At 34.3% G+C, this 25209-nt stretch overlaps 3 protein-coding genes across 3 annotated transcripts; 1 reads left to right on the top strand and 2 right to left on the bottom strand.

Annotated features, from left to right (window-relative positions):
- Positions 1-266: 266 nt before the first annotated feature.
- LOC129885882 (nifU-like protein 2, chloroplastic) lies at positions 267-3975 on the top strand. The gene is made up of 4 exons (XM_055960345.1): positions 267-509; positions 601-688; positions 1448-1776; positions 3431-3975. Exons 1-4 carry the CDS (start codon positions 366-368, stop codon positions 3620-3622), a joined length of 753 nt encoding a protein of 250 aa, XP_055816320.1. The 5' UTR covers positions 267-365; the 3' UTR covers positions 3623-3975.
- A 366-nt stretch (positions 3976-4341) lies between these two features.
- Positions 4342-13161, bottom strand: LOC129885881 (ribosome biogenesis protein BOP1 homolog). Its single transcript, XM_055960344.1, has 18 exons — positions 12858-13161; positions 11395-11463; positions 11101-11274; positions 10259-10413; positions 9778-9895; positions 9572-9673; positions 8720-8876; positions 8492-8600; positions 8299-8401; positions 8047-8197; positions 7820-7952; positions 7634-7740; positions 7484-7554; positions 7314-7374; positions 6480-6707; positions 6311-6395; positions 5577-5755; positions 4342-4916 (listed from the first exon to the last, which is right to left on the bottom strand). Exons 1-18 carry the CDS (start codon positions 13029-13031, stop codon positions 4831-4833), a joined length of 2262 nt encoding a protein of 753 aa, XP_055816319.1. The 5' UTR covers positions 13032-13161; the 3' UTR covers positions 4342-4830.
- A 548-nt stretch (positions 13162-13709) lies between these two features.
- Positions 13710-18853, bottom strand: LOC129885880 (ATP phosphoribosyltransferase 2, chloroplastic-like). Its single transcript, XM_055960343.1, has 11 exons — positions 18428-18853; positions 18254-18313; positions 17687-17800; positions 16278-16343; positions 16068-16175; positions 15884-15967; positions 15639-15740; positions 15419-15532; positions 15267-15347; positions 14788-14907; positions 13710-14115 (listed from the first exon to the last, which is right to left on the bottom strand). Exons 1-11 carry the CDS (start codon positions 18665-18667, stop codon positions 14020-14022), a joined length of 1185 nt encoding a protein of 394 aa, XP_055816318.1. The 5' UTR covers positions 18668-18853; the 3' UTR covers positions 13710-14019.
- Between the last annotated feature and the right edge of the window lie 6356 nt (positions 18854-25209).

Below are 25209 nucleotides of genomic sequence, written 5' to 3'. Positions count from 1 at the left end.
ATTTAGAGCACCAATAAGGATTGTGGTGGAGTGCTAAATATTCCTTCGTCCTTAATCGAAATCTCGGATTTGAGTCTTCTTGGATACAGAGTTGCCTTTGTTAGAGAGCGCTTTAACCCTCAATGTGGACTTCTCGGCGCAAATCTAAACTTAATCAGACTTCAATGTGGATACCGGACACCGAATAAAAAAATAATAATATAAAATTAAGAAGAAGACAAAATAGAGATGGACACAGAAAAAAGAAATAAATTTTCCGGTCCACAAAATACAAATAGAAATCAGTTTTCAGAAACAATCATCAAATTTGTAGGTACTTTTCCAGTTGCTGAATTTGATTGAGTTCGTTAATTTGATACAAAGAGATGCAATCAGCCATGCTATTGAATCCTCCGACTCCTTCTTCTTCATACGGTTCTAGAAGTTTCCAAACCCTAAAATCTTCATCTTCTTCATGCTCTCCTTCTTCTTCCACCGCCACTATCTTTCTTCCTCCTCCTCCTATCAAGGTATATCATTTTGCTTCTTCTTCTAATTCTGTTATTTTATCGTCGGATTTTGTCTTTTTCATTTGCCTTATCATCTGCTTTTGCTTTGCAGATTTCGGGCTTCTTTGGAACTCGAATTTCCTCGTGGACTAGGCGCAATCCATCATGGCGCTACCTGCGTAGAGATTCGCAACATCAAGGTGTGCTTTGTTTACTTTTACCTTCATGAATACAATTTCGTTTATGAGTTAATGAATCGGAATTGAATAATATGGTGCCTATTTAGCTTGTTACCTGTTTTAATTGAAAATTGTGCTTAAATCAGTTCTATTATCAGAACCAGTACCAATAAAGAAATGAACTCTTTTAGCAAATTGTTATTTTGTTGAAATATATTAACTTGTACCCGAAGATATGAGGATTTTTTCGCTTGTTACCTGTTTTAATTGGAAATTTTGCTTAAATCATTTTTATGCTCAGGACCAATATGTTAAATGATTTTAGACCTTTTTAGAAAATAACTATCTGTTATATTATTGAAATTGATTAGTTATTTTCACATAATCACTTATTTAGATGATCAGAAACCAAAAGGCCAGTTGTGCTAACTGGACCTAGGCTTTGTAAATATTTTCCACTTTGGTGATTATGCAAGTTTCAATTACCAAAAAAAAAGGGCCCTTAAATTGATCTCTTCCATAAAGTGGTGATTATGCAAGTTTCAATTATCAAAAAAAAAAAAGGGCCCTAAATTTATCTCTTCCATTTTATATACAGAAAAGGATTACAAAGCTTCTTATTAGCTTAGCCTGTTGGTTTTTAAGCTTAGATCCACAATGTTTCTGTTCTTCATTCCATGGAATACTTAGTGCTAGCTATAGTAGTTATACCCTTGCTAATAAATGCTTGATGACCTTGTTTTGAATCTGAAATGATTTGCTTGTTGGCTCTTGGTGCAGTTGTAAAGGCTGTTGCAACTCCAAATTCAGCAGTAGAGCCAAATTCAGCTACAGAGTTACCACTTACTGCAGAAAACATTGAGAGTGTGCTGGATGAAATTCGACCATATCTGATTTCAGATGGCGGAAACGTTGCATTGCATGAAATTGATGGCAATGTTGTTAAGCTAAAACTACAAGGAGCATGTGGCTCCTGTCCAAGTTCAGTCACGACAATGAAGTTGGGAATTGAGCGTCGTTTGATGGAAAAGATACCAGAAATTGTTGCGGTTGAATCAGTACCAGATGAAGAAACTGGCCTTGAGCTTAACGAAGAAAACATAGAGAAGGTAGATGCTTCTCTCTGTTATTTATTATATGTCTTACATACATCTGGCACAACTCTTTAAAAACTGCAAACCTGAACTAGATGATCTTTAACACTTATTGGACAAAATAAGTCATGTCCTAGATTACTTTGTTGTCATCCAAAGAAATAGTGGATTATCTAGTTATAGATTATTTTGAATGATTTCTCAACTTAGAAATCCATTGAAATAGGACCTTCTAGTTTGTGGCGCTAAGAAATGGAAAGTCTTTAGAGTTATTTCTAGAACAAGTCCATTCTAATTATGTTTTGGTCCCACTGACCTTATATCTATTGGGTAATGTCAGTGGCAGAGTCAGTATTTTCACTAAGATATATTTGGATTATGTAGTTTTCCCAGGGCATGTGGCTCCGCCTCTGGGTGTCTGTGATAAGAATTCAGATATTGAACTAGAAGTGATTCCATATTTGTTATAATAATGATTAATGGGAAGTTATATGACCTGTTGCCTCAGATCCAATTATCTGGGTCTTATAAGCCAGTTAAGTATTCATGTATAGTTAGTTACATAGATCATAATAAGAACATGCCATTTTACCTTCAAAGTTGGCTGAACCAGCAATGATCCCTTCCTAGATAGGCTGACCACATACTTGAGCCTATTTCAATAGTGCCAAGGGCTGACCATATTATTCCATGGTGAGTTGTCTGCTGCATCAGATTGATTGTGTTCCTTCAGTGTTCTCTAGATTGGCTACAGAAGCCTCCACACCAGAGTGCAGCTTCTTTTTTTCATCTATTAGAGGATCCTTAAACTTGAAACTCTTATCGACACTGTGGCAGTCTTCTTGCAACAACTTCAACAATGGGCAATGGCTTCTTGTTATTAGCGAGACTCTAACCACTTCCCTTATGAAATCCAGCACTAAGAGACGGATTGAATTAGGCTGACTCAGTCATGAATTGAGTAGTAGGTTGCACTTCCATTTGCTTCTCATCCTAAATGACTATGGAAAGCCATTGTGGCATGATTATGTTGTTGCTTCTGACTCCAATAAGTATCGGATTTATGTATTTTGTTCGAGAGCTTGTCATGAAGTGTGATTGAATTGTGCAATTCACATCATTTTCATGGATATATTTGGATTATGTAGTTGTCCCAGGGCTTCGATCTGGTGGTAAGAAGGTAGTGCATAATGTTTGGGTTAGGCACACGTCGTGGATAGTCCTCGCCACAGACAAAAGCATGGTTTAAGTGGAGAAAAGGTAGAGGGATGCAGGCCAAATATCCACCAACTTCTGAACATTGTGTCACTGGCCCTCAAAGATTTTTCGATTATCAGGAAAAGGGTTAAAAGTAATGGAGTTGAAAAGAGCAATACGTGCTTCATTGGTGCTGTATGATTTGCTTAATATGTGCACCTAGATGTGGCTACAGTTGTAGCTTAGAAACTTCTCTCTCATAATTGATGCTTGTTCGTCTTGTCTGTGAAAAACAAGAAGTATTTATGGCATCGGCATGTTCACAATGTGATCTTAGACTCATTCAGCACTTCAACAGCCTATACCTATTGCTTAAATTGTCGCTAGCACTAATAAAGGAAATGCGTGCTCAATAATCTCCGTTTCTTCCCGTAAATCTTCTTACTTTATTTTCTTATTGCAACTATTTTAGGTTCTTGAAGAGATTCGGCCATATCTTGTTGGGGCAGCTGGTGGAAGTTTGGAACTTGTGGCAATTGAGGAGCCAATAGTTAAAGTCCGAATCACAGGTCCTGCAGCTGGTGTAATGACTGTTCGTGTGGCTGTAACTCAGAAACTGAGGGAGAAGATCCCATCAATAGCAGCAGTACAACTCTTACAGTAGAATGTGGGCGGCATAAGCAGAGGAAACAGGAGCATGATTGGCTCAGTTATGTTACCTATGTGCCAGCAAAGGAAACAGTACACACACTACTTTGTACAGTTACTCTGCATCTAATTTCAGTCTTTATGTTCTATATTGTATTATTTATTATTTGAATAGGCACACCCTGGGAAGGGATTTGCAATACCCAGTTTGTGTGGATGGAGATGTTCCTGTGATGTGAGCAAATTATTCAGATAAGAACGCTAGGACGCTCCATTATGAGCAAATTGATGATCTGGAATCATAAATATGTATATATGTACCAAGTGCATACCGAAAATTCATTAATTTTGGATGACGATTGATGTACATAGTAACCTTAAGTACCCAGATGGCTAATGCTTTTTACGAAGAAAATCATAGCAGCCGTACCATTCATCATACCAAATAATTGATACTTAACATATCGTAAGAAGTTACGGAGATCAATATCTGCCATCACCAAAAGTAAATACATAAAATTTAATGGATGTGCAAGGGAAAATGTAATTACCGAAAGAACAATCAACATACCAGCACTAAATTATGGAATTTTTTTTAAAACTAAAAAACCATGAACTGTAAAAAAGAGTTCACTATTCCAGTCAAACAGGCTAGGAATTGTCTAACCTAACTCAACCAAAAATATGACACTACCAGATCAAAAATAATTCCAAACAGACCAAGAACAGCAGAGATAATTTCTTCAAAATTCCAGTGATATGTTTGCTAAGATCCTTGCCAATTCTTACATGCATAAATATAACAAGATCACAAAAAGATGAAAACTCAGTTTATGGTAAAGAATAATGGAGCTCCATTGTGCCAAGTACTCGTCAAATGCCCTAGCTCTACAGAAAATGCTGTCATGAGAACAACTTGGACAAGTTCTCCTCTCGAAAAAAAAAGCCTGCTTAGGTTGAATTGCATCGAACACACCCAGAGGCTTATGAGATCATACAAACAAAATAGTGCCAACTTCTCTATTCTCTATATGTGGAATTCATTGTTTGCCTATCTGAGAAAGAACAAGAGATGGCTTAAGACATCTTTATCCTCCCTATGTCCAAGCAGGCAACTTCCCAAATTTCCCCACAGCAATGTATACAGTGCAAATGTATGTACTGTCTTCCTCTTACAAATGCACACGGCAATTACTAGCAGAGTTGCATTTTGGAATAATCTTCTTAGTGACAATAGAGCTTGATCACAGAGTCTGCCCCTGCAGTAAACAACCATGGTTGCCTAGGATGGAACTTGCAGTCCATGACACCTGAAGACAGTGGCAATCAAGAAATGTCAACAAAGTGGTAGCATGTGCAGGTGCCCATTAGCATCAACACCATAAGCCATTTATATCAAATCCTCTTTGGTTAAGTATAGATGCATTGCAAATAAAATGAAGATTCAAGACCCAATTGGTTTAGTTTTTATTTGGCTTCAATTTATAAATGATATTGAAATTTCCATCCCAATTAGTATAACTTGCAAAACACCTTGGGGATCCTTAAATTTAAATCTCGACCCATCAACTTAAAGTGAATTTAGCCCTCTGGCGTATTCCCTCCAAAAAATACCAGGACAGCCATGATTGAGTTGTACCATCCATCTTGCCAGCTGTCTTATTCTATATCAACATTAAGTGTTCCTCTAGATGCTTCTATGGCCTTAACACGGAAAATTTGACCTCAAAAGTGTCCTCTCATCTGATATTCATTACCATCAAAAGCTCCAACCAGACAAAGGTTCGTAATACAATATTGTATAGACAAACATATTGTATCAAAATGTATTTGAGGGTAAGTGAAACTAGACAACACTAATTGTTGCAGCTTCATCAGATTAACATTTCTTTCCTCCAATGTAGGACAGGATGGCAAGTGGGGACTGAAGTAGAATCATCATATGCTGAAAAGATAGGGTAAGGCCATACCTCTTCCATTTTCACTGGCATGACCACGAAGAATCTCCAGAGGTACAATCAATGGATTCTGGTTTAGATCTGAATAAACCATGCCATGGAAAACATATGCCGTACAATCGTCAGAAGATGAAGCAAACAAAGGATAGGAGCGATGAAAGGCCACTCTGTTGATGTCCTTCGGATGGCAACTGTAACATGGAAAAACCTCCAAATAAGGACATTTTTGGGCCAAGTTGAGCAAAGAATGAATATATTGAGCAATCACATTTGTAGAGAGGAACTGGAGGATATTTTCAATAATAGACATCTAAAACCTGCAACTTATCTCAAACAAGATCTTTCCAATAAGCAAATCAAATCAAGATAGCATGAGCGCGAGAACTTGTGCGCACAATTTAACATGTATCAGCACAAGACTCGAAGCCAAAACAGGCACAACATTAATTCACTAGACTGAATTCATAAAAGCAACACAAGACACGTCCAGAAAAAACTTTTTGAAATGACAAAAGCCAATTACAACTTTGAGAACTACTTAAGGTTGAGATAAAAGGAAATGTCAAACAAGCACACATCAAGTAGCATAAATACAAAAATGTGTGCACAACCTGACATGTTTCAGTACAAGACTCAAATCCACAATAGGCGTAATCATTAAGTCACCAGACTGAATCCACAAAAATAACAAAAGACACATGCAGAAAAGCTTTTCAAAATTACAAAAATCAATTTAAAGAACATACTTGAGAACTCTGTAAGGTTGAGATGAAAGGTCCATGTCAAACCAGCACAGTTTCCCATCTTTACTCCCTACAATAAGATTGTCACCTGCAAAAAAAGGTTTAAAAGCGTCTTAACCAGTTGAGTACAGCGACTAGCAGAGAACATTATCAAAGAGCATCCAAGACATACCACCAGGATGTATAGCAATAGACGAGACTTCGCGAACCCCTGTCTCTAGCTTCTTAATGAGCTTTTGTTTCAAGAGATCATAAACACGAATATTTTTCTTCGTTGAAATGAAGAAGGCAGAGCGAGAGGGATGGAAAGCTGTTGAAACTGGAAGTCCATGAAGCTTGAATGGTATTCTTTGAGTCTGCTTCTTTGAGAGCAGGTGAATTAAAACTGCTTTTGATTGGGGTGGACAAGAGTCAAGAAATAACAACAATCAACTAAGCAGAGTCTCAAAAGTTTCATGATAATGAGGCAAGAAACACGCACAAACACCCTCCTGCCTGATCTTTCTGTTTCCACATCTCCTCTTTCAAACAAACAGAACGGTTTACTTCTAAAAAACAAAAGAAGACAGCCCTTACAGGATATGCTAAGGACGGTTTGCCAAAACAATTTCACCAACACATGCACGTTGGTCCCACCACTAGATCATACAGATATAACACAGAACCAACCAAATATGCTTTATTTATCACATCACATGACTATAAAATGTAAGGTAACTTACCAATATGTACAGTTCGGCCAAACTTATTTACCAACATGGACGAAATATACATAACTTATATTTGATTATGTATGGTATATGTATATTTAGTATAAGTATGCACAGCCTTTATATTTTGCACATATTTTGTAAACTAGTTGGCAAAAGTGTTTAGGGCTGTAATTATCCCTAAAATGTATAAGCCTTTATCAGACACTATAAAACATAAAGACGTGGGCAGGGGGTGAGAAACAGGCACTCATGTTGGAAGATCAGGCCAGTAATGTAAAGCAGATGAAGGATATCAGAAGGCATAAGCGTTGAGAAATAGTCGCCCTTCCGATGCCACTCAACTGAAGAAACAGTCTGCATAATCCAATGACAAAAACATTTGAGTCACACAGGAGATTTCATAGTGATAATCACTTTAATACCTGAGTCATCACAAAGTATCAATGGGAAGCATGAAAGGTACCTTAAAGTGCTTCAACCTGATTCCCCCGTTCTTATCATCTTGAACCCAATTCACAGTGGTTTTATCATTATCTAAGCAAAACAACAAGAGTTAGGTAACATTATGAGTAATGAACTCACACAAACTGCAGAGTCTTCAAATGAAACTGACCAGAGTCATCAGGGGTTGATGGCGTTTCAACACGCAAAAGCTCTTCAAGACTCTTCTGTTCTTCTGCATTGCCAAGTCCAGTATTCAAAAGATATACATCTTCTCCCCTGCAACATTTATGTTATAGTCGTTTAAGATCCAACCAATATGATCAACAATAATCATATGCTCCAGTAAATTACTTACACGCAGACTGCCAATATGGGACGTTCAGGCATAGGATTCCATGAGACATGACGTACGGATTCCCCAAGCTCCCAGATCCTGATACACCTTCCAGTTTCAACCTCCCAAATGCGCACCGTTCCATCACTTGAACCTTCACATGTACAAATCAAAAAAACCTAAGCACTTCAATCTGATAGCATTTATCCAACAAAGATGCATAACATCTCCAGGACTAAAGATCATACCAGAAGCAATCCACTGCCCAGTAGATTCTGTAGAAATCGACACAACGGGACCTTTATGACCTTTATACTCGAGATAACACGCCGTTGGATAAGGTCTGAGATCCTTGCGACTTGGCAACTTGGGCTTCAGCGACTCAGGATCAATATTAATCTGCACAAAAATAGAGATTTATTGCGAAAGATATCAGATTATGATCTAAGCCCCAATAGTCAGATGAAATGAAGGGAGAAGGGATCAAATCATTCACGTACACGTTTTTTCCGAGCCCTTGGACATAAATAAAGATCCAAACAGCGGCCAAAATTTTCATTGACTGCTTTCTCGTATGCTGGAACATTTCTCAATGATGTGAACCTAAAGCAGTGACAAGGTTAGCATTAAGACTTTAAAAAATATAACAGCTGTACAGAGCACACTACGAAACAATCAAATAGGCACTAATACCTTTTTGGGATAAACTTTGGTCTGTCTTCCTCATACATAAGCTGATAAGAATTGATCTCTTCTTGTGTAGGAATATATTCTAAAGAAGGGTTATAAGACTCGTCGTGACCTGAAAATTGGAAGGTGTTAGATATGCAGAATGGCAGTATACATAATGCAAAAAGGGTAAACATGAAAGATCCTCCATAACAGGAAAGATAGTATACAAAAGATGGTCAGGTTGTATACCAGGCAGTTTGGGTTTTGGAGCAGGAATATATGCCAATCCTTGTCTATCTATTGCACTGGAATCATCTCCCCATAAGAGATAGGCACTTGGCTCTTCCTTTGGCTTCTCGTCAAATTTTATAAGTCCCTTTCGAATTGCCCGCACATATTGGACAACCTGTAAGTTCAAAAGACACCACCGATCGTAAAAGCCACAAAAAAATGTCAATCCCAATAATAAATCAAACATGCGAAAACCTAGAACGAGTCCCTCAATTTTACAGGTGATTACTTATATTTTAGTGTAACCATAATCCATATGCCATCATTTTGGGATTCCTGGCATGAATGTAACAGCATTAGCAACAATCTTTTGATATTTCAGTATTAGATCCATCTTGGATTATTAGCATCGGAGTTGAGAGAAGACAACTAGAAGAGGAACACTAGACAATAATATCCTATGAATATTTGCACAGTTAGTATATCTGCTGGTACAGGTGCTTGTACACATTGCCTTAATAAGTATAACATTTGATTTGAGCCAAAAGACGAGTTCAATTTTCTCCTAAAAGTCCATTTTAAACCTATATAACAAAGTTCATCTGCCAAGGCTCTTATCAGTGGCATGATTAAGCATAATCAACCAACCATGTACATAGTTGTACAATATATCAAGACATGGACAAGTTGAACCAGAAAAGTGGAAACAGATTCTTTCAAAAACATCCTAGTCAATAATTGGAGGAGAGAACTAACCGTATAAGATCCTACTGATGAGTTATCAAGAAAAAGCAAATTATACACGTCCAACATCACTCCAGACTACTAAGCAAATAAAGCAGATAAAAAAAAAGTATCAAAAGAACTTACCTTTTTACTCTCCCATTTTGAAGGGATAAAACGTCTCTTTGGTTCCGGTGCACTACAAAGAGGATGCTTCGAGTCATCCCAGGAAAACCAGTCAACGTAAGGCTGCAGAACAGAGTGACAAATAAGAGTAAATGAGTTTGATTAAGTCAAGAACAAGTATCCCTGCTAGAAACTCCAGTGCCAAATGGTAATTATAGAGCACGAACCGCATATGGATCAAAATCAGCATGAGGTGCCTTTCCTTTCAGCAATCTTTTGATCACCTTAACTTCTTCTTTTGTGAGTTCAACTTCTTCGTCATTATATTCATCATAAATCTTACGCCTGAATTCAACAGATAGACACATAAGAAACAACCAAAAGAGAATGGATCTACAGATCACCTTATCACAAGTCTCCAAAGAGAAGAGAAACTTAGCAGAGTGATTGCTAATTTGAAAAGTGAAGCAAGCAAAGGAAATGTTGTCTTCTTGATAAAGTGCTACTCTGGTTGCCTTTTGCTAGACCATTCATAAATTAAATAGTTGGGTACAAACTTACAAGCCAGGGTGAATAACGAAAGAGGGCACATGAACTATTGACATTCCCAAAGGAGGATGATACTAGTCTAACACATGCAATGCTTGGGCGATTATCAACAAGATAGTCAGTATTAAAGACTCCTTGTGTTGACAATGATTAACTCACCAATTGTTGGAATCATCAACACTGGCAAGAAATGAGTCCAATTTATCTTGTCTCTCTTTTTTCTTGATCTTCTTCCCTGCAAGATCATATCCAATATGTTCCTCTTCTTTGTACCATTTCAACGGAACATCTCCAACAGTATTACGAGGATCAACCTAACAGGACAAAATGTAATTGAATAGAAAGATAAGAACTACAAAAGTAAGCAGAAAATTCATAGAAGAAGCTATCCTTGTCCCTTGGACCACTCATGCATTAAAGAGCAGGACAGTGTGCAACATTATCTTTTAGGTTCCGGCAAGGAATCATATTATCAACTCTGACAAGTGTTTTCAAAAGCGAAAAATACAAAAAGCGACAAGGTCCATGGGCTTGAAGCGGAAAGTGAGAAGTGAAGCGCACAATTCTTTGAACTGAGCCACACAAGTTAAAGAAATTGGAAATATTGAACATACATGAGTTTAGTACTGCAATAATTAACCAGCAATTATAATTACTAAATTTAGCATCCAATTTACAATAGTGTTGATATTAATTGAACCTCGAAATTGAGGTTCAAACTTCAAAGAACAGACCACTTCTTGTTAGTATTACTCTGCCTGTCATTGGTTGAAATGTACAGTTCTATGAAGTTCATAGTTTTGCCCATAAATAGATAATCCTTGCTTAGCACTGTTTCCTCGCTTTAAGTGATGGATTTAAACAACAATCTTTGGGCCAGTAAAAATAAAGAGAACGGGAAAAAGGAATGGCTACACGAAAATTGATAAAATGGTACTACTGCCACCTATAATGCAATTTATGACTCTTCCATTCTTAGTCCCAGGAAAAAATAAACAGACCTCATCTTCGGACGAATCGCTCTCTTCAACTACTGAGCTGGAGTCATCGCTTTCAGCATCGTCATCTTTACCATGTTCAGTATCATCTCTACCACTGCCACTTGCACCATTACCACTAACATCATCAGTTTTGGCATCAAAGGTATCTTCACCATCACTTGATACAAAAACATCCTGCAAAAATGAGGAACATCTTTGATTAACAAAGTTCCAGTTAATCGCAATCCTATGAATGAGGCAGCATGTATGCCCACTTATCTTACACCAACCTAAAAATTGGAGATTACCACGTACCTCTTCCCCGGATAGATGACTTTCTTCTGATCCCGATTCACTATGTGATCCATCATCATCAGAAAAATCCTGAAACAATAATGACCAACCATCATGCACAGTATCAAAAGCAGGAATGAATAAGTGATTGTTACTCTTTCATCCAATTTTATTTTTGCAGAACTTTTCACGACACACATAACTCATAAGTGTCTATCTTTTTCTGTTCTATTTTTCCTACACATACATAAGTATAGATAATGTGGTGCAGGGAATAAAATTATTCCTCCTTAGTTAGGAGTTTCGTTTTTGAATCTTGAGGATGAAAATTTTTTTGGGTAAAAAACGGCACATCAAATGGAAACTACCCAATGTAAATCGAAATTAGTTTGACTTCAATATGAATATTGTAGATAAAAAAATAAGGTATCAATAAAAAAATTCTAATTTTACAGAAAGACTACATGTTCATGTGCACCATAACCTACTTACTAAATTCGCCCTTGAGTATATGGAGATGTTCTTTCTTTAACTATAATTTCGATTTTGAATCCTGAATATTTAAAAATCTTAGCTCTATCTCAAGAAAAGTACGATGGAATTCAATTTAAATTAATCAAATTCCAATACAAATATCAAATATCGTTCACACTTCCCCTTATCTGTTTTAACTGTTGTGAAACAGAGTTCGAAATTTACCTTTGGAGAGTGGGACCCATCAACCATGTGATCCATCAATACATTTTTGACAGCTCACTTGTACTATAATTATTATGTCGCCACCATTAAGGGTGAAAAGAGAAAAACAAATTCTACTTTCGAATCTTCTAGATTCAAAAACTGCCGAATTGTGTAGAAGACAAACATGCTAGATTTATATAAGGGCATTTCCAACCCAAACACTAAATTTTACACCAAATTTGATGTCAGTATTATTTTTAGTGTAAATCAACTATAATCCACTGCACTAAATTTTAGTGCCAAAAAGAAATCTTTTTTCTCTCTCGTCATTATTATATCAAAAGTTGGAATCATCAATTTATCTGATTTAATTGAGAACAAAACGTCTAGATATATTCGGGAACAATGGAGATTAGTCTCAATTACCAGCACACTTACTAGTTGTTATTCCGATATATGCTAAGAAATCAGATGAAGAAGCTCCACCCAATTCTTACCACTAGACTACAATATAACTAACGGCATTTTCAAACAATTAAGGAAAGGGATGCAATCCCACTATATTTTAAAAGAAAATATATTTTAAAACCAATACTGAGAGAGTCATGCTACAGTAAAGCTTAAGGCATTTTCAAACTAATTAGGGGAAGCAGAAGCAGACAACTTGTTATAGTAACATTGAATCTTTCTAAGTTAAATGTACGTCTAAAAATAGCTTATACAATCAACTAATAAGAACATTAGTCATGGCCCAGGATGGTACTGAATTGGGATTGAGGCCTGATTAGTTAATTTATAATTACCTCGTCATCATCGTCGTCAGAAATAACAGGGGATTCTACAAAAATTTCTTCTACTGCTGCTGCTTCTTCGTTGCTTCTTTCTACCAACTCTTCCGCGTTCTCCTTTTGTTCCGATGAGTTATTTGCTTCTTTCTGCAGGTTTTTCTGACGGGTACTCCTCCTCGGAACTTTCATCTCTATTACAGAAGCTGGAGAAGAAGACGAAGAAGCAGTAAGTTACGAGGGAGGGCTTTAAGAGGAGAAAAAAGAGCGCTAGGGTTTTAATGTCCTCTACTTATCTTTTATTTCTGTCGAAATAACCCCTTCAGTTTTATGTTTTTGAGATGGCTCCTCTTGTTAGCATTTAAATTGCAAGAGACTCCTATTCTTTTGGTATGAAGTAAACAGAGAGTTTTTGATTTTCTCCCTTAATTTGTAAAGGAGTTTTAATACTCGGATAACTTTAAAGGATAGACAAAAATTGACAAAGATAATGTTATATTTATTGTCAATTGTCACAATTTTTTTTATTTCCTCCCATGGATTCTCTGTGATACTTGATCAAAATTGAGTGATTGTTTAGACTTAAAAGTAATTTAATGACTTCTTGTGATAGTTAGTTAAGATTGTGTGACTTATCATTACAAATTATTTTTTTACTGAATTTGATGCAATAAAGTAAAAATAGAATGATGATCGGTATTCAAATATTATAAAATATTTAAAGTATAAGTTGTAGTGCAGTCTATCTATTGTTTTATTTATATGGAAGAAAATGTGGATAAATAATACATGTATTAACACCACATTGTTAAAAACTTTTCACCGTATAACATGCATTATTTATTCTCCATATAACTATTGTATCATTAATTGATCGTATATCAATTCATGTATTATCATTCACTTATAACGAGTTATACATTACAGTCTCCATAACAAGATCACCAAAGGTTATCATGTGAGTTCGTACATTTTTAGTAGGATAACAAGAGCACTTTTCTGTTTATGCAATCTTACAATTGCCATTAGCACCAAAATGAATGACACACTATTGTTACAACAAGAGCTAATGTTAAAGTCTAAGTGGCAATGCAATACAAAATTTAACAATGTCTTCATGTTTGCCTCTCCAAAAAAGGCACTGTGGTTGCAAAAACCAATTGAGGCATTGCTAGATAGATCAAAGTCCCAAAGTAGAAAGGAGTTGACGCCATCTTGGTGTTTCTTCATCAAAAATATAGGTCAACGGAGAAATCAGTACACCACTCCCTCCAATCTGTAGAAGACATTCAATAAGCAACAAGTTATTACTTAAGTCCTGAATTTGGATGCTTTGCAGCATAGAAAGAACAAAAGTACAAAGTAACAGATAAGCTTGTAGAGAGCTAAGATTCAGTCTGACAGAGATCATAGGTTGATCTGATTGAAAAATGCCACTCGAGTATGTTTTAGCCAGAGAATTGGGGAGCAACAACAACAACAACAACAACAACCCAGTGAAATCCCACAACATGGGGTCTGGGGAGGGTAGAATGTACGCAGACCTTACTCCTACCAAGGTAATGGAACATATCCACACGCACATTCATGTGTTTCAGTACAGCCTCTCATTTTCACCTTAAATAGGGACAGAAAGCAAAAAATGGCAAATGGCAAGACTCAGAAAGCAAAGTCTTCCAACCGGTTTAGCATCACGTCCACCCCCACCCCCCAAGCAAACACCCAAAAAACCCAGAAATAGACCACCACATCAAAACAGAACAAAAGAAATATGCTCAAGCTGTTTGTTGAACAACTGAAGAAAGCAAATACAGCATAACAGAACATCCAGAGTCCAATTTCTGGATTTGGTCAGCAAGAGACTGGAAGATTTATTGGAAGACCAATTCAATTTAACACATCACTAGTACAACTGTCAAAATATTATGGGACAGAATTAGCATCTCACCGCCCTAAGCTGCTGAACAGACTTGTAAAGTGCTTTCTTTGGTACACATATGACAATGGCAAAGTAATCAGCTGTAACCCGTCCATCCCGCTTGCAAAAGACTGGACTTATGGTGGGTCCCTGTATAAATAGAAGATAAAAAAATTAATGAGCTGTCAAAAGATTTACGGACAGTATAAGCTATTGAGCTGTAATTGAATTTTAGGTGAAATGGGTTTGAGACCCACTCCAATCCCAGCCATTGATCCCGTGATATAGTGATGAGATCAATGGCTGGATGGTATAGGTATAAAAAACTGTTCCGCCAGAAGAATGATTCAGCCATAAGCATGTTCGCTTGGGACTGTACAGAAGTAAACTATGTTCTCTTATGAATTTTTATTTTCAATCATGTTTCTTAATAGCTGTAACTCAGTAAAATTCTTAGATGTTTTCTTTAAACTACCAATCTTTCTGTGTAAGTCAGGGACTTGAGTAACCTGCAATCCAGATAGTGACATTTGGCTCAATATTCGTTCAGCGACTTCCTCCGCACTGCTTCCTCGCATATTAGCAGTTACCTGCCATAAGATGTATCAGACAACCAATACAGGTATAAAAAAAATCTCAGCATAAAAGAAGTTACACACACCGTAAATTGACCTTCAGCCCTCAGATGTGCTTCCAGTCTTTCTAGCATTTCATGTGTTATATCAAGTACACCTTTTCGCTGCATTAGGGACTTTCTGCTAGCGACAAGGACCGCCTGAAAGGGCAAGATAAGATCAAATAATTGTCAAGAAGGCTACTCAAATTGCAGACCAAAAGAATGTCAAAGATACTGCTACATCGCAACTGGAAGGAATGATCACCTGACTTTGCACGATGACTCCACCTTCTATTTCCTTCAGATTGTTTTCTCTCAGTGTGGTTCCGCTACTCACTAGATCCACAATAGCATCAGCTATTCCCATCTGAAGAATTATTATTATTATTACAGAGAAACAAAGAATAAGAATACAAGAGGAGCATGTTTAAAAAGCAATTAATAGTAACATTATAACATTGGGAGACAGAATAACTATTATTATTGCAGAGAGACAAAGGATAACACTACCGCAGGAGCTGCTTCCAGGGCTCCATCAGCAGTTGAAAAAGTGATATGCTTCAACCCATTTTCTTTCATAAATTTAGGACCCATCTGGAAATGATGATTACTAATGAGCACATCAAAACCCGGAAAAAAGAAAGTAAAAAAGACATGTAAAAAGAAAGCATATGCAAAAGTAATAGCATTATACATATGTGAATCCTGTTGCAACTCTCAGTGGCCTCTCAGGTGTCCACTGTGGCATCTCTGCTAACTCCTTCATTGAGTTCACATTCTCAAAAATCCCATATTTTGGTATCTGCAAAATGTAGATCTTACTGACAAGAAATATAATACATCAAAACAGCAAGAATGGTACAATAAGCGTGTTACAGTTCTCCTGTAAAGTACGATGACTTACAGCCAGAGATAAACGACAATCACCATACTCAAGGGCATCATGGACAATGATGAGATCTTCATCCCCCTGCCAAAGAGAAAGTACTGAGCATCCAATCTAAGGACTTTGCTTGTAAATATGTTAGTAACTAATAGGTTTAGATTTAGTTTGGACAATAAACTGACTCCACAAACTTAGAAATAATTTTTGAACCGATAGCAACATACAAGATTGATGAGAATGGTCTATTTCAAAAAAAAATAAAAAATTGATGAGTATGGTCACTTTTTTAATTTAAAATCAGTTCATACAACACAAACTAAATGTAACCCAAGTAATATAGTAGCTTAGTCAAACTATGAGCTTGTGACATGTTTACTTACAACATAAGCATGCCGCATATAGATAACTGCTCAAAAAAAAAGTCCACATTTCAAGGTTAAGAGAATAGTCACAACATAATGAAAGTGCACATATGAGTTTAATAGGGAAAGTTCCACAAATAAAAAAAGTTATCGCCAATACAAGTGTCTTCTGAAAGTTGATGGTTGATATGTATAGTAAATTCATCTATCCAGCTTATCACAAAATAAACATATATAATCTTATAACTAAAAGATAATCAGCTGTGAGCTGAAACTTTCCAATGAACATCCCAGAAATGAGAATTTTCTAGCTGAGAACCTTTTCTCCTTTTTCATAAGCCGAAAGACTCAAGAAAATTATCTATTGAACTATCAATGCTCGAGGGTATGGGACAGTTGATAAGATGTTCATTTGACATCTAATTTTTTCTATTCTTCTTATCATTTATTTTCTTTACATAATTATTTCTTTCTCATTCATTTAACTTAAACGTGAAGCAAAGATAATTCAACCACAAGAAATAAAAATGAGGTAAACTTTGTTTCCTATTAAGGTGATGATTCAGCAAAACTAACTACTCACTATTAAACTACCAGTGCAGACAGTTTATACAGAATTTCAGTTAACGCCTACTCACATGATGTCTACTTCAATTTTTTCTTTTTATTGTATTTTAACTTACTTAGCTTTAATTCATAAAACATCGCAAACCTTTAACACCAACAGAAGAAGTAAGGATCGTGAAAGTAATAGCAATCTGGAAAGAGAGATGATATGACATGTTATAGTATCTCATAGGAGAAATGGCAACTGGCTAATCTAAAAGACGATAACTATTTCACAGAGCATATTTCACTGACAATATAACAATCTAGAAGACAATAACTATTTAACATTAGAGTTATTACATAAGTTTAGATGCATTACCCAGGAAAGCTAGATTCATTTCATATTTATCTGCTTACATTACATTAAGTTATTTAAACTATTATTCAAATTATAAACGTTTTGACTCTTGTTTATGCTTTCATATGAACGAACAAGCTGAAACACTCAGTTCTTACCTGCCCATATTCACAAACTGTGTCGAGACCAACGATGCCAAGGTCTAAATCTCCAGCTACCAACTTCCGCACAATGTCTTTTGGCCGTTGAAACCACACTTCCAGATTGGATATCTACAACAGAGAGAGAAATTTCCCATGTAACCCAAGTAAATCATGGGTTTACCTGAAATATAAGCTCTAGGTTCCAAAGATTTATCAGAAAAATTCAATGCTCAAATACACAGAGAAGGCAGCACCTACATTCGTCCTAATTACTAAGTGTGAAAACGTCAAACAAAAATCAGAATTAGAGGGGGAAAACACTAATAATGCATGTGAAAGAAATGGAACCTGGATAGGTTGTAAACTTGTAATCACCAAAAAGCTTATGAGTTAAGAGTTCAATTAACTAAAAAGCTTATGAGTTAAGAGTTCAATTAAAGACACATCTATTAGCTAATATATCTATGCACACAAGGAAGGCAGCACCTACATTCTTCCTAATAGCTAACACATCCAAATAGCTAATTCAAAATCCACTTTCTTCTCATTTAACAATTGTTGAAAAGCAGAAATTCTGCAAACCTGTGGAATTTGTGCAACGTACTGCCGCGGATTCACCTGCCTAACTGATAGCTGGCAATCCTGTAATTCACCAACAAGAAGATAAACAAATTAAATTCAGCATTTCATTGTAGTTCCATGTATAAATTAGTTTACAAGAAGATAAAAGACAAATCCACCAGCGAATTCCTATACCTTGAGAAGATCGAGAGTATCAGCAGCCATTCGGCCTTTGCTAGGCAAGCCGAGACGAACTTCGCTTCTATCGGAAGGTCTGTTCTCCACATTACCGTTCACTACGGACAGAGGAGAGGTCGCCGAGCAACATGAGACGGTGAATTTGACGGAAACTTTTCGACAGCTAGTGACTGATGAATGAGGAGAAAGGAGAGTTGAAACGGAGCCTTGAAGGAAAAACGTCTGAATCGCCGACATGTTTTCACTTTTTCCGTCCAATGAAATGCCGGCGGCGGGAATTGAGACGGAGACGGAGCTTTACGGTGGGAAGAGATAAAATCGCCGCCGCGAAGGAGTGATTAGGATGGTGGAGATGCAACTGAGAGTAACAGGCGCGTGTGGTGTAAGGAAGATTCTCTTGGGGCCAAGAGAATTATTCTGAAATTATCCGGGCTCGCGGCTGAGCCCGTTTGGATTAGCTTTAAGTTGATCAAAATTAATTTAAAATTTTTTTTTAATTTTTGGACGTGTTCAGTCTTGTTTGACCATGAAAATTACTTTTATATCCCTTATATTTTAATTAAATTTTCAAACTATCCTTTTTATTTTTTTAACCCTAAAATTCAAACATTTATTTTCAACATAAGCACTTTTATCCAAATACTCAACTGCTTATTTATAAAAATAACTTTCAGCACTTCAAAGTTCTAAAAGCACTTCATACCTAAAAGTTACTTTTTTAATCTCATCCAAACGGACTCTATATTATTATATATGTATAAAATAATTTTTAAATAAATAATTTTTTATTTTAATAAAATAGTATATAATATTTATATTCAGATTAGTGTCAAATATATAAAATAATATTAATATTTCTGTTCATTTGCGACATGATATATTTTTTGCCTTTTTTTAATATACAAATAGAATTTTTTTTGCATCTTTTTAAATGCAAATTATTCATATATGTATAGTAGAAAAAAAATATTTATTGTGATAAAGTAAAGGGAATAAGACGTCAGATTTTGAAATAACAATATACTATTCTACTTTGAAATATTTTTTATATTTTAATTTTCTATCTTTTGTATTAGTACTTAATTCTATATTCAAATTCTGATTTCGTATAAAAATTGAATTTCTTCATTTTGTCTTTATTATTACATTCGCTTATAATAATTTTTAAAATATTAATTAAATAATTTTAAATACCATGAAAATGAAATGGAATAATTATATTAATTGTGCTTCGAAATCAAAAAAAAAGTAGGATAGTAGTAGTATTTTCAATACATCTAGCTAAATTATTAATACAAACCAAAGTTAAAAAAAATTCTAGCAAAAGTAGCTAAGTTACTAATATAAGTCGATGTAAGAAAAAAAATTTAGCAAAAGTAATTCCTAATTAGATCCATCACCATATTCTGTTATGTAGCTATGTCAAACTCTTCATCATATGCTACAAAATGAATAAAAACTTTAAACATAATTATAAATAAATAAAATATTATACCAATTAAAAAATAATCATATCAAAAAAAAGAAATCTAAACTATACAATATATGTACAGATTATTTTTTCAATTGTTCTAACAATAAACAATAATCATGTCTTCAAATCTAACAAATATTGTAATCAAACTACAGTATATGATTATAATGTTAGTGTCAACCGCAAATTGATTGTTAGAGAAAACAATCGCTATGATACTTGCTTGGAGGATAATAATACATAAATTAATAAATTATTATGAAAGCATGAAAGTATATAAAGATTAAAAAAATTGAGAATAAAATATTTCTTAGGCGGAATGACTTAGGAGACCTTTATACTTAGCTCCGTTTGTCAGTTGAACCCTTACACTCACGATTTTGCCAACTAAACCCTTAAACTTACTAAAACACAATATTTTAAACTCTTTTGACCATTGACCGAACTTATGTGACACTAATATTGCTGAGTTGAAAAAATATTTGAATGCACGTGTCCTAAAGCAAGCGAGTAGTTTTTTTTATATTAAAAAATGTTTTAAAAATAAAAAAATAAATAAGAGAAAAATTAACCCTTGAGCCCCCACCCCCACCCCCACCTGCAACTTCCTTCTTCCTTACCCCCCCCCCCCCCGCCCCCCCCCACTCCCCCCCCCCCCCCCTCGTCTCCTTCTTCTTCTTCTTTTTGACCGCCCCCCCCCCTTTACCCCAGCCAATCAAATCTCTTATCTCAAAACTCCATTTTAGTTTCTTTAATTTTAAAATTCAAACTCTTTTTCTATGAATCTTGATCGATTTACACACTTTTGAAATCTGAATTTTCAAATTTTATTGGTAAAAGAATGAAATTTAGATAATCTTCAAATTTTGAGAGTCAAAAATAGAAAATATTTGCAGGAATAGAAGGTGAAAATGAGATATAAGATTGAAAAAATCATCTTCGACTCTAGTTGTATGTAGCGTTTTTCTCAAATAAAATGAAAATTTTCAACTCAAAAATTTCTTTTGTTGCAAACTTCCCAGAATCATTCTGTCACACTCCCATCAATTTCATGAGTATTTTTCGAATCTTTTATGAGTTATTATGAAAAGTACTTGTGTAGATTAAAAAGTTGAAAAGCTTTGTGAAGAAGTTTCAAGAACAATAAATGAATTTTGTGAATTGATGAAATTAATTTAAAATTGTGATGAAAATTTGTTGAGTTTGTGTTGATGAACTTTTAGTGTAAAAAAATTCGAATATAATAGGAAGAATTAGACCAATCTGACGTAAATTTAGTGCTCAATTATGAGCAAATATGAAGAACATGAGATTGAAAATTTTCAGAATGTGCAAACTTATTTATTTAATTTTATTTTTTTATTTTTAATAGTTAATTTCCTATGTGGCATTAAAAATGACATGAAATTCTATAAAATGACATAAAATTCCACGCGTAAGCAATTGTGCTACACGCACATACATGGAATGAGAAAGGAGTTTAAAATATTATATTTTAGTGAATTAAGGGTTTAGTTGGCAAAATTGTGAATGAAATTAATTTAAAATTGTGATGAAAATTTGTTGAGTTTGTGTTGGTGAACTTTTAGTGTGAAAAAAATTGAATATAATAGGAAGAATTAGACCAATCTGACGTAAATTTAGTGCTCAATTATGAGCAAATATGAAGAACATGATATTGAAAATTTCCAGAATGTGCAAACTTATTTATTTAATTGTATTTCTTTATTGTTAATAGTTAATTTCTTATGTGGCATTAAAAATGACATGAAATTCTATAAAATGACATAAAATTCCACGCGTAAGCAATTGTGCTACACGCACATACATGGAACGAGAAAGGAGTTTAAAATATTATATTTTAGTGAGTTTAAGGGTTTAGTTGGCAAAATTGTGAGTGTAAGGGTCCAACTGACAAACGGAATCAAGTATAAGAGCCTCCCAGGTCATTCCGCCTATTTCTTACCTTCATATACTTCTTTTTTGTTATATGTGAATTAAATCACAAATCAATAAATTATATAAGAGAAAAGATAATCTTGAATGTAAATCTCCATGAAATTAAATATGAATTTATGTGAGTAAAATAGAGAAAATCAAAAGAAAGACTTGAAAATAAAACACTTCCTACCTTCATATATTTCTTTTTTGTTACATGTTACCTCATTCATGAATCAATATGATGAAAAGAAGAAAGAATAATCTTGAATGTAAATGCTTATAAAATTAAATATGAATTACTATAGGCAAACAGAGGAATACCATAAGACATCATAAACTCACAAAATAAAATTTTGAGGTTATGGACATGAAAATTATGGGGGTTGTGAATATTACTAAAAATAAAAATATAGGTAATTACTCCTTGTAAATAAATTAAATAATAAAAATATAAATTCTTAAAATATTATCATTTTATGATTAGAAGAAAGAAAAAAAAAGAGAAAAAAGAAAAATGAATTCATTAAGAGAGAAATTAAAGATATATGAGTTATGAATAATTACTTCTTGTAAATTGGCATGTGAAGAGTCTTTGTTGTAAATATTTCTCCATTAATAAAATATTTATTTATAATAACTTAAGTAATTTACTTTTACAATACAATAATTAATTTAAATAAGAAAAAAAGGAGAAAAAAGATAAATGCAAATGGAGGCCATTGAGAAATGCCACATCAACTTGTTTATATAGATTGGGAAAGGAAAAATGTTGATTTTATCCCCGGTGTTCTTTTTTTTTTCCGTTTATAATGATTTTGGTTCTTCTATTATTAGAGTAAGCATATTTAATTTTCAATTTAATAAAATGTGTGATTTTAATTCTTATACTTATCTTGATGTTAACACCATTAACTTTTGGCTCTTCTTTTTTAGTTTTCTTAAACAATCTCCAATGATTCGATCCATTGCCATCATTTAATCTTGTTAAATTTTCTAATCTAAAACATTTTTTAAAAAAAGTGATCAAGGCTTAAAAAAAAAACTCGTAAAAGTTTTAAAACATGAACAAATAGTAAAGTTATGATTCGACTACAAGAAAAAGAGAATTAATATGTTACAATTATCAGTATTCATGGCCTCATATTGATAAAACCATGTCGTCCTTGCATTTATTGCCACTAACATTTCAATATTGATATTAAATATGTTAATGGTAGATATTTTGTGATTTTATTTCTTTTTATACTTTGTTCTTGTACTAATACTTGGATGTATGACTTCAAATTATTTATACAATAGAGGAAAAGAGACGTAAAAAGGAAGTTAGGTATAAGGACTAAATTTACACAATTTATAGTAACACAAGGACCAAAATCCAAATAAATTAATAACACAGGGATTAAAATCATTGTTAAGATATTATTTTTTTCTTTGCATTTGGGCATAGTAAAAGATATATTTTCATAATTTATTCGAGATCAATTTAAAATTTTAAACATGGTCCAAATATTAAATTATGTACTAGTAGAATTGAAAATACCAATTCACACTTAATTGCGCGAAAAACTCTCATAATAAAATATTATTTATTGTAAATCTTGATTATGATGTCCATAATTCACAAGGATGCAACGTATTTTTTTAAAAAATAATCCAATGATACAACTTTTTTACAAAAATAGCATCTTTAACAAGGAAATGTAAGAATATTCTATTATTTTAATTTTAAAAGTTGTCATTGTAAAAAGGGCAGTCCGGTGCACTTAAGCTCCCGCTATGCGCAGGGTCATTGTAACTGATATAAAATATATTGTCCTAATTTTTAGGTCATGCATATTAATATAATATAAAATATATTGTCCTATTTTTAAAAAAGGCATCGTAGGCCGACTAACTAATTTTTAATTCATCTCGCCTTTATAACTCCTCGTAATAATTTGAGAGTAATTCAAGTTGGCAAATAAAACAACATTGAGATTAATAAGTTATGGGTAAGAGATTAATAACTTTTGGATTATTTAGTGCTTAAAATTTATTTGATACAACGTGTTAAACTATATGTTGAATTTTAAATTCATTAAAAAACTTAAATAAACATCTTATTTCATTTATTATGAAAAGGGAATTAGTATGAGAATATTATCAAAATTGCACCACTATTATGTATACCAAAAGTTGAGAGTCAACACTTAAAATTATCCATTCTATTGAGTTTCATATCTAAATTATCGAGAGTGTGAATTTTCTATTTGGACTATCACTCAGTGACTAACGAAACCCATCTAAACGTTGACTAGACCAAACGTTTGTCTCGAAATGCTTCTAGGTGCATTTGCCCATAAAATCTCTGTCCACCTACCTATATAACGACTTTATTAGCTGACCACATTAATTTTTTGATATATTTTTTATTGATTCTTTAATACCCTAAATTCTCCCCTTCAAAGTCGAAGATATCGACATCACGGCAGAGACGAGACCACGGCTAAGAAAGTGGATGTCACGCTTCGAGAGGGTACCCTAGGCATGACTGACACTTGAAAACTATTGTTGGTCCCCAAGCGAACCACTTGGTCCGATCACTCATTCAATCAATCAGCGGAAGACTCAATGCAGTAATAAAAGCCGTTCTAGACGGCTAACTAATTCAACAACTCAAATAAAACAATAGTTTTAATTAGACAATCTTTGAAAATCAACCCAATCTTATAAATAAAAGTTTGAGCAAAACAGACTCAAAAGGAACGTCAACTCCAATCTACTCAGTCTATGTCTATGAAGCCTCTATCAACTATCAAGAAGGTGTTGAGACAAGCGCACAACTACCTCAAAAGAAACTACTCATAAACAATGAATAAAATAATTTTGATTCCTCCGAAAGCAAGGAGGTCTCACTACTATCAAGAAGAAAATGGATCTTCAACGGTACTTCTATCGAGAATCTCTAATACATGTGTCTGCATCATAAAAAGACGCAAGCCAAATTTCGTCAGTATATGAAATGCACGAGTATGTAAAATGACAGAAAAATAATAACCATCAAGATAGAATAATTTCAAATTAGAATAAGAAACTCAATGAGGATATCAAGAGTCCAAAGTAAATATGATTTACACAAGAGCAATCTTATACCAATCAAACTAATCATTTATAGTACTATCAAGACCTGTCTGGAGTTTCTCTTATCTCACAATCATCACTTATAAGCTAGTGAGTTAAAACCAGCCGACGTCATTGCTACATCCGTCCAATATTTTGCTAGGGTAAGGGACGAATCAACCAATCAAGGATCCACGATCAATCAACAAGTCCACTTCATGGACAATAAGGGAGTTCATCCGATTTACGGTATTATCCCCACCTA

This window comes from Solanum dulcamara, chromosome 4, assembly GCF_947179165.1.
Source record: "Solanum dulcamara chromosome 4, daSolDulc1.2, whole genome shotgun sequence".
Taxonomy (NCBI): Eukaryota; Viridiplantae; Streptophyta; class Magnoliopsida; order Solanales; family Solanaceae; genus Solanum; species Solanum dulcamara.
The sequence above is the reverse complement of the archived record's forward strand: the minus strand, read 5'-3'. Positions and strand labels throughout refer to the sequence as shown.

Excerpts from the sequence above, each read along its gene's own strand:
- LOC129885881 (XM_055960344.1), bottom strand. The coding sequence starts at position 13,031 with ATGAAAGTTCCGAGGAGGAGTACCCGTCAGAAAAACCTGCAGAAAGAA. Across the intron at positions 7,953-8,046 it reads TGGGCAGTGGATTGCTTCTG|GTTCAAGTGATGGAACGGTG; the intron begins GTATGATCTTTA and ends GTACATGTGAAG. Across the intron at positions 7,375-7,483 it reads TCAGGTTGAAGCACTTTAAG|ACTGTTTCTTCAGTTGAGTG; the intron begins GTACCTTTCATG and ends TGGATTATGCAG.
- LOC129885880 (XM_055960343.1), bottom strand. The coding sequence starts at position 18,667 with ATGTCGGCGATTCAGACGTTTTTCCTTCAAGGCTCCGTTTCAACTCTC. Across the intron at positions 17,801-18,253 it reads ACGTTGCACAAATTCCACAG|ATATCCAATCTGGAAGTGTG; the intron begins GTTTGCAGAATT and ends TCTCTGTTGTAG. Across the intron at positions 15,533-15,638 it reads GAGTCATCGTGCAAAGTCAG|GCGGTCCTTGTCGCTAGCAG; the intron begins GTGATCATTCCT and ends TTGCCCTTTCAG.
- LOC129885882 (XM_055960345.1), top strand. The coding sequence starts at position 366 with ATGCAATCAGCCATGCTATTGAATCCTCCGACTCCTTCTTCTTCATAC. Across the intron at positions 510-600 it reads TTCCTCCTCCTCCTATCAAG|ATTTCGGGCTTCTTTGGAAC; the intron begins GTATATCATTTT and ends TTTGCTTTGCAG. Across the intron at positions 1,777-3,430 it reads ACGAAGAAAACATAGAGAAG|GTTCTTGAAGAGATTCGGCC; the intron begins GTAGATGCTTCT and ends CAACTATTTTAG.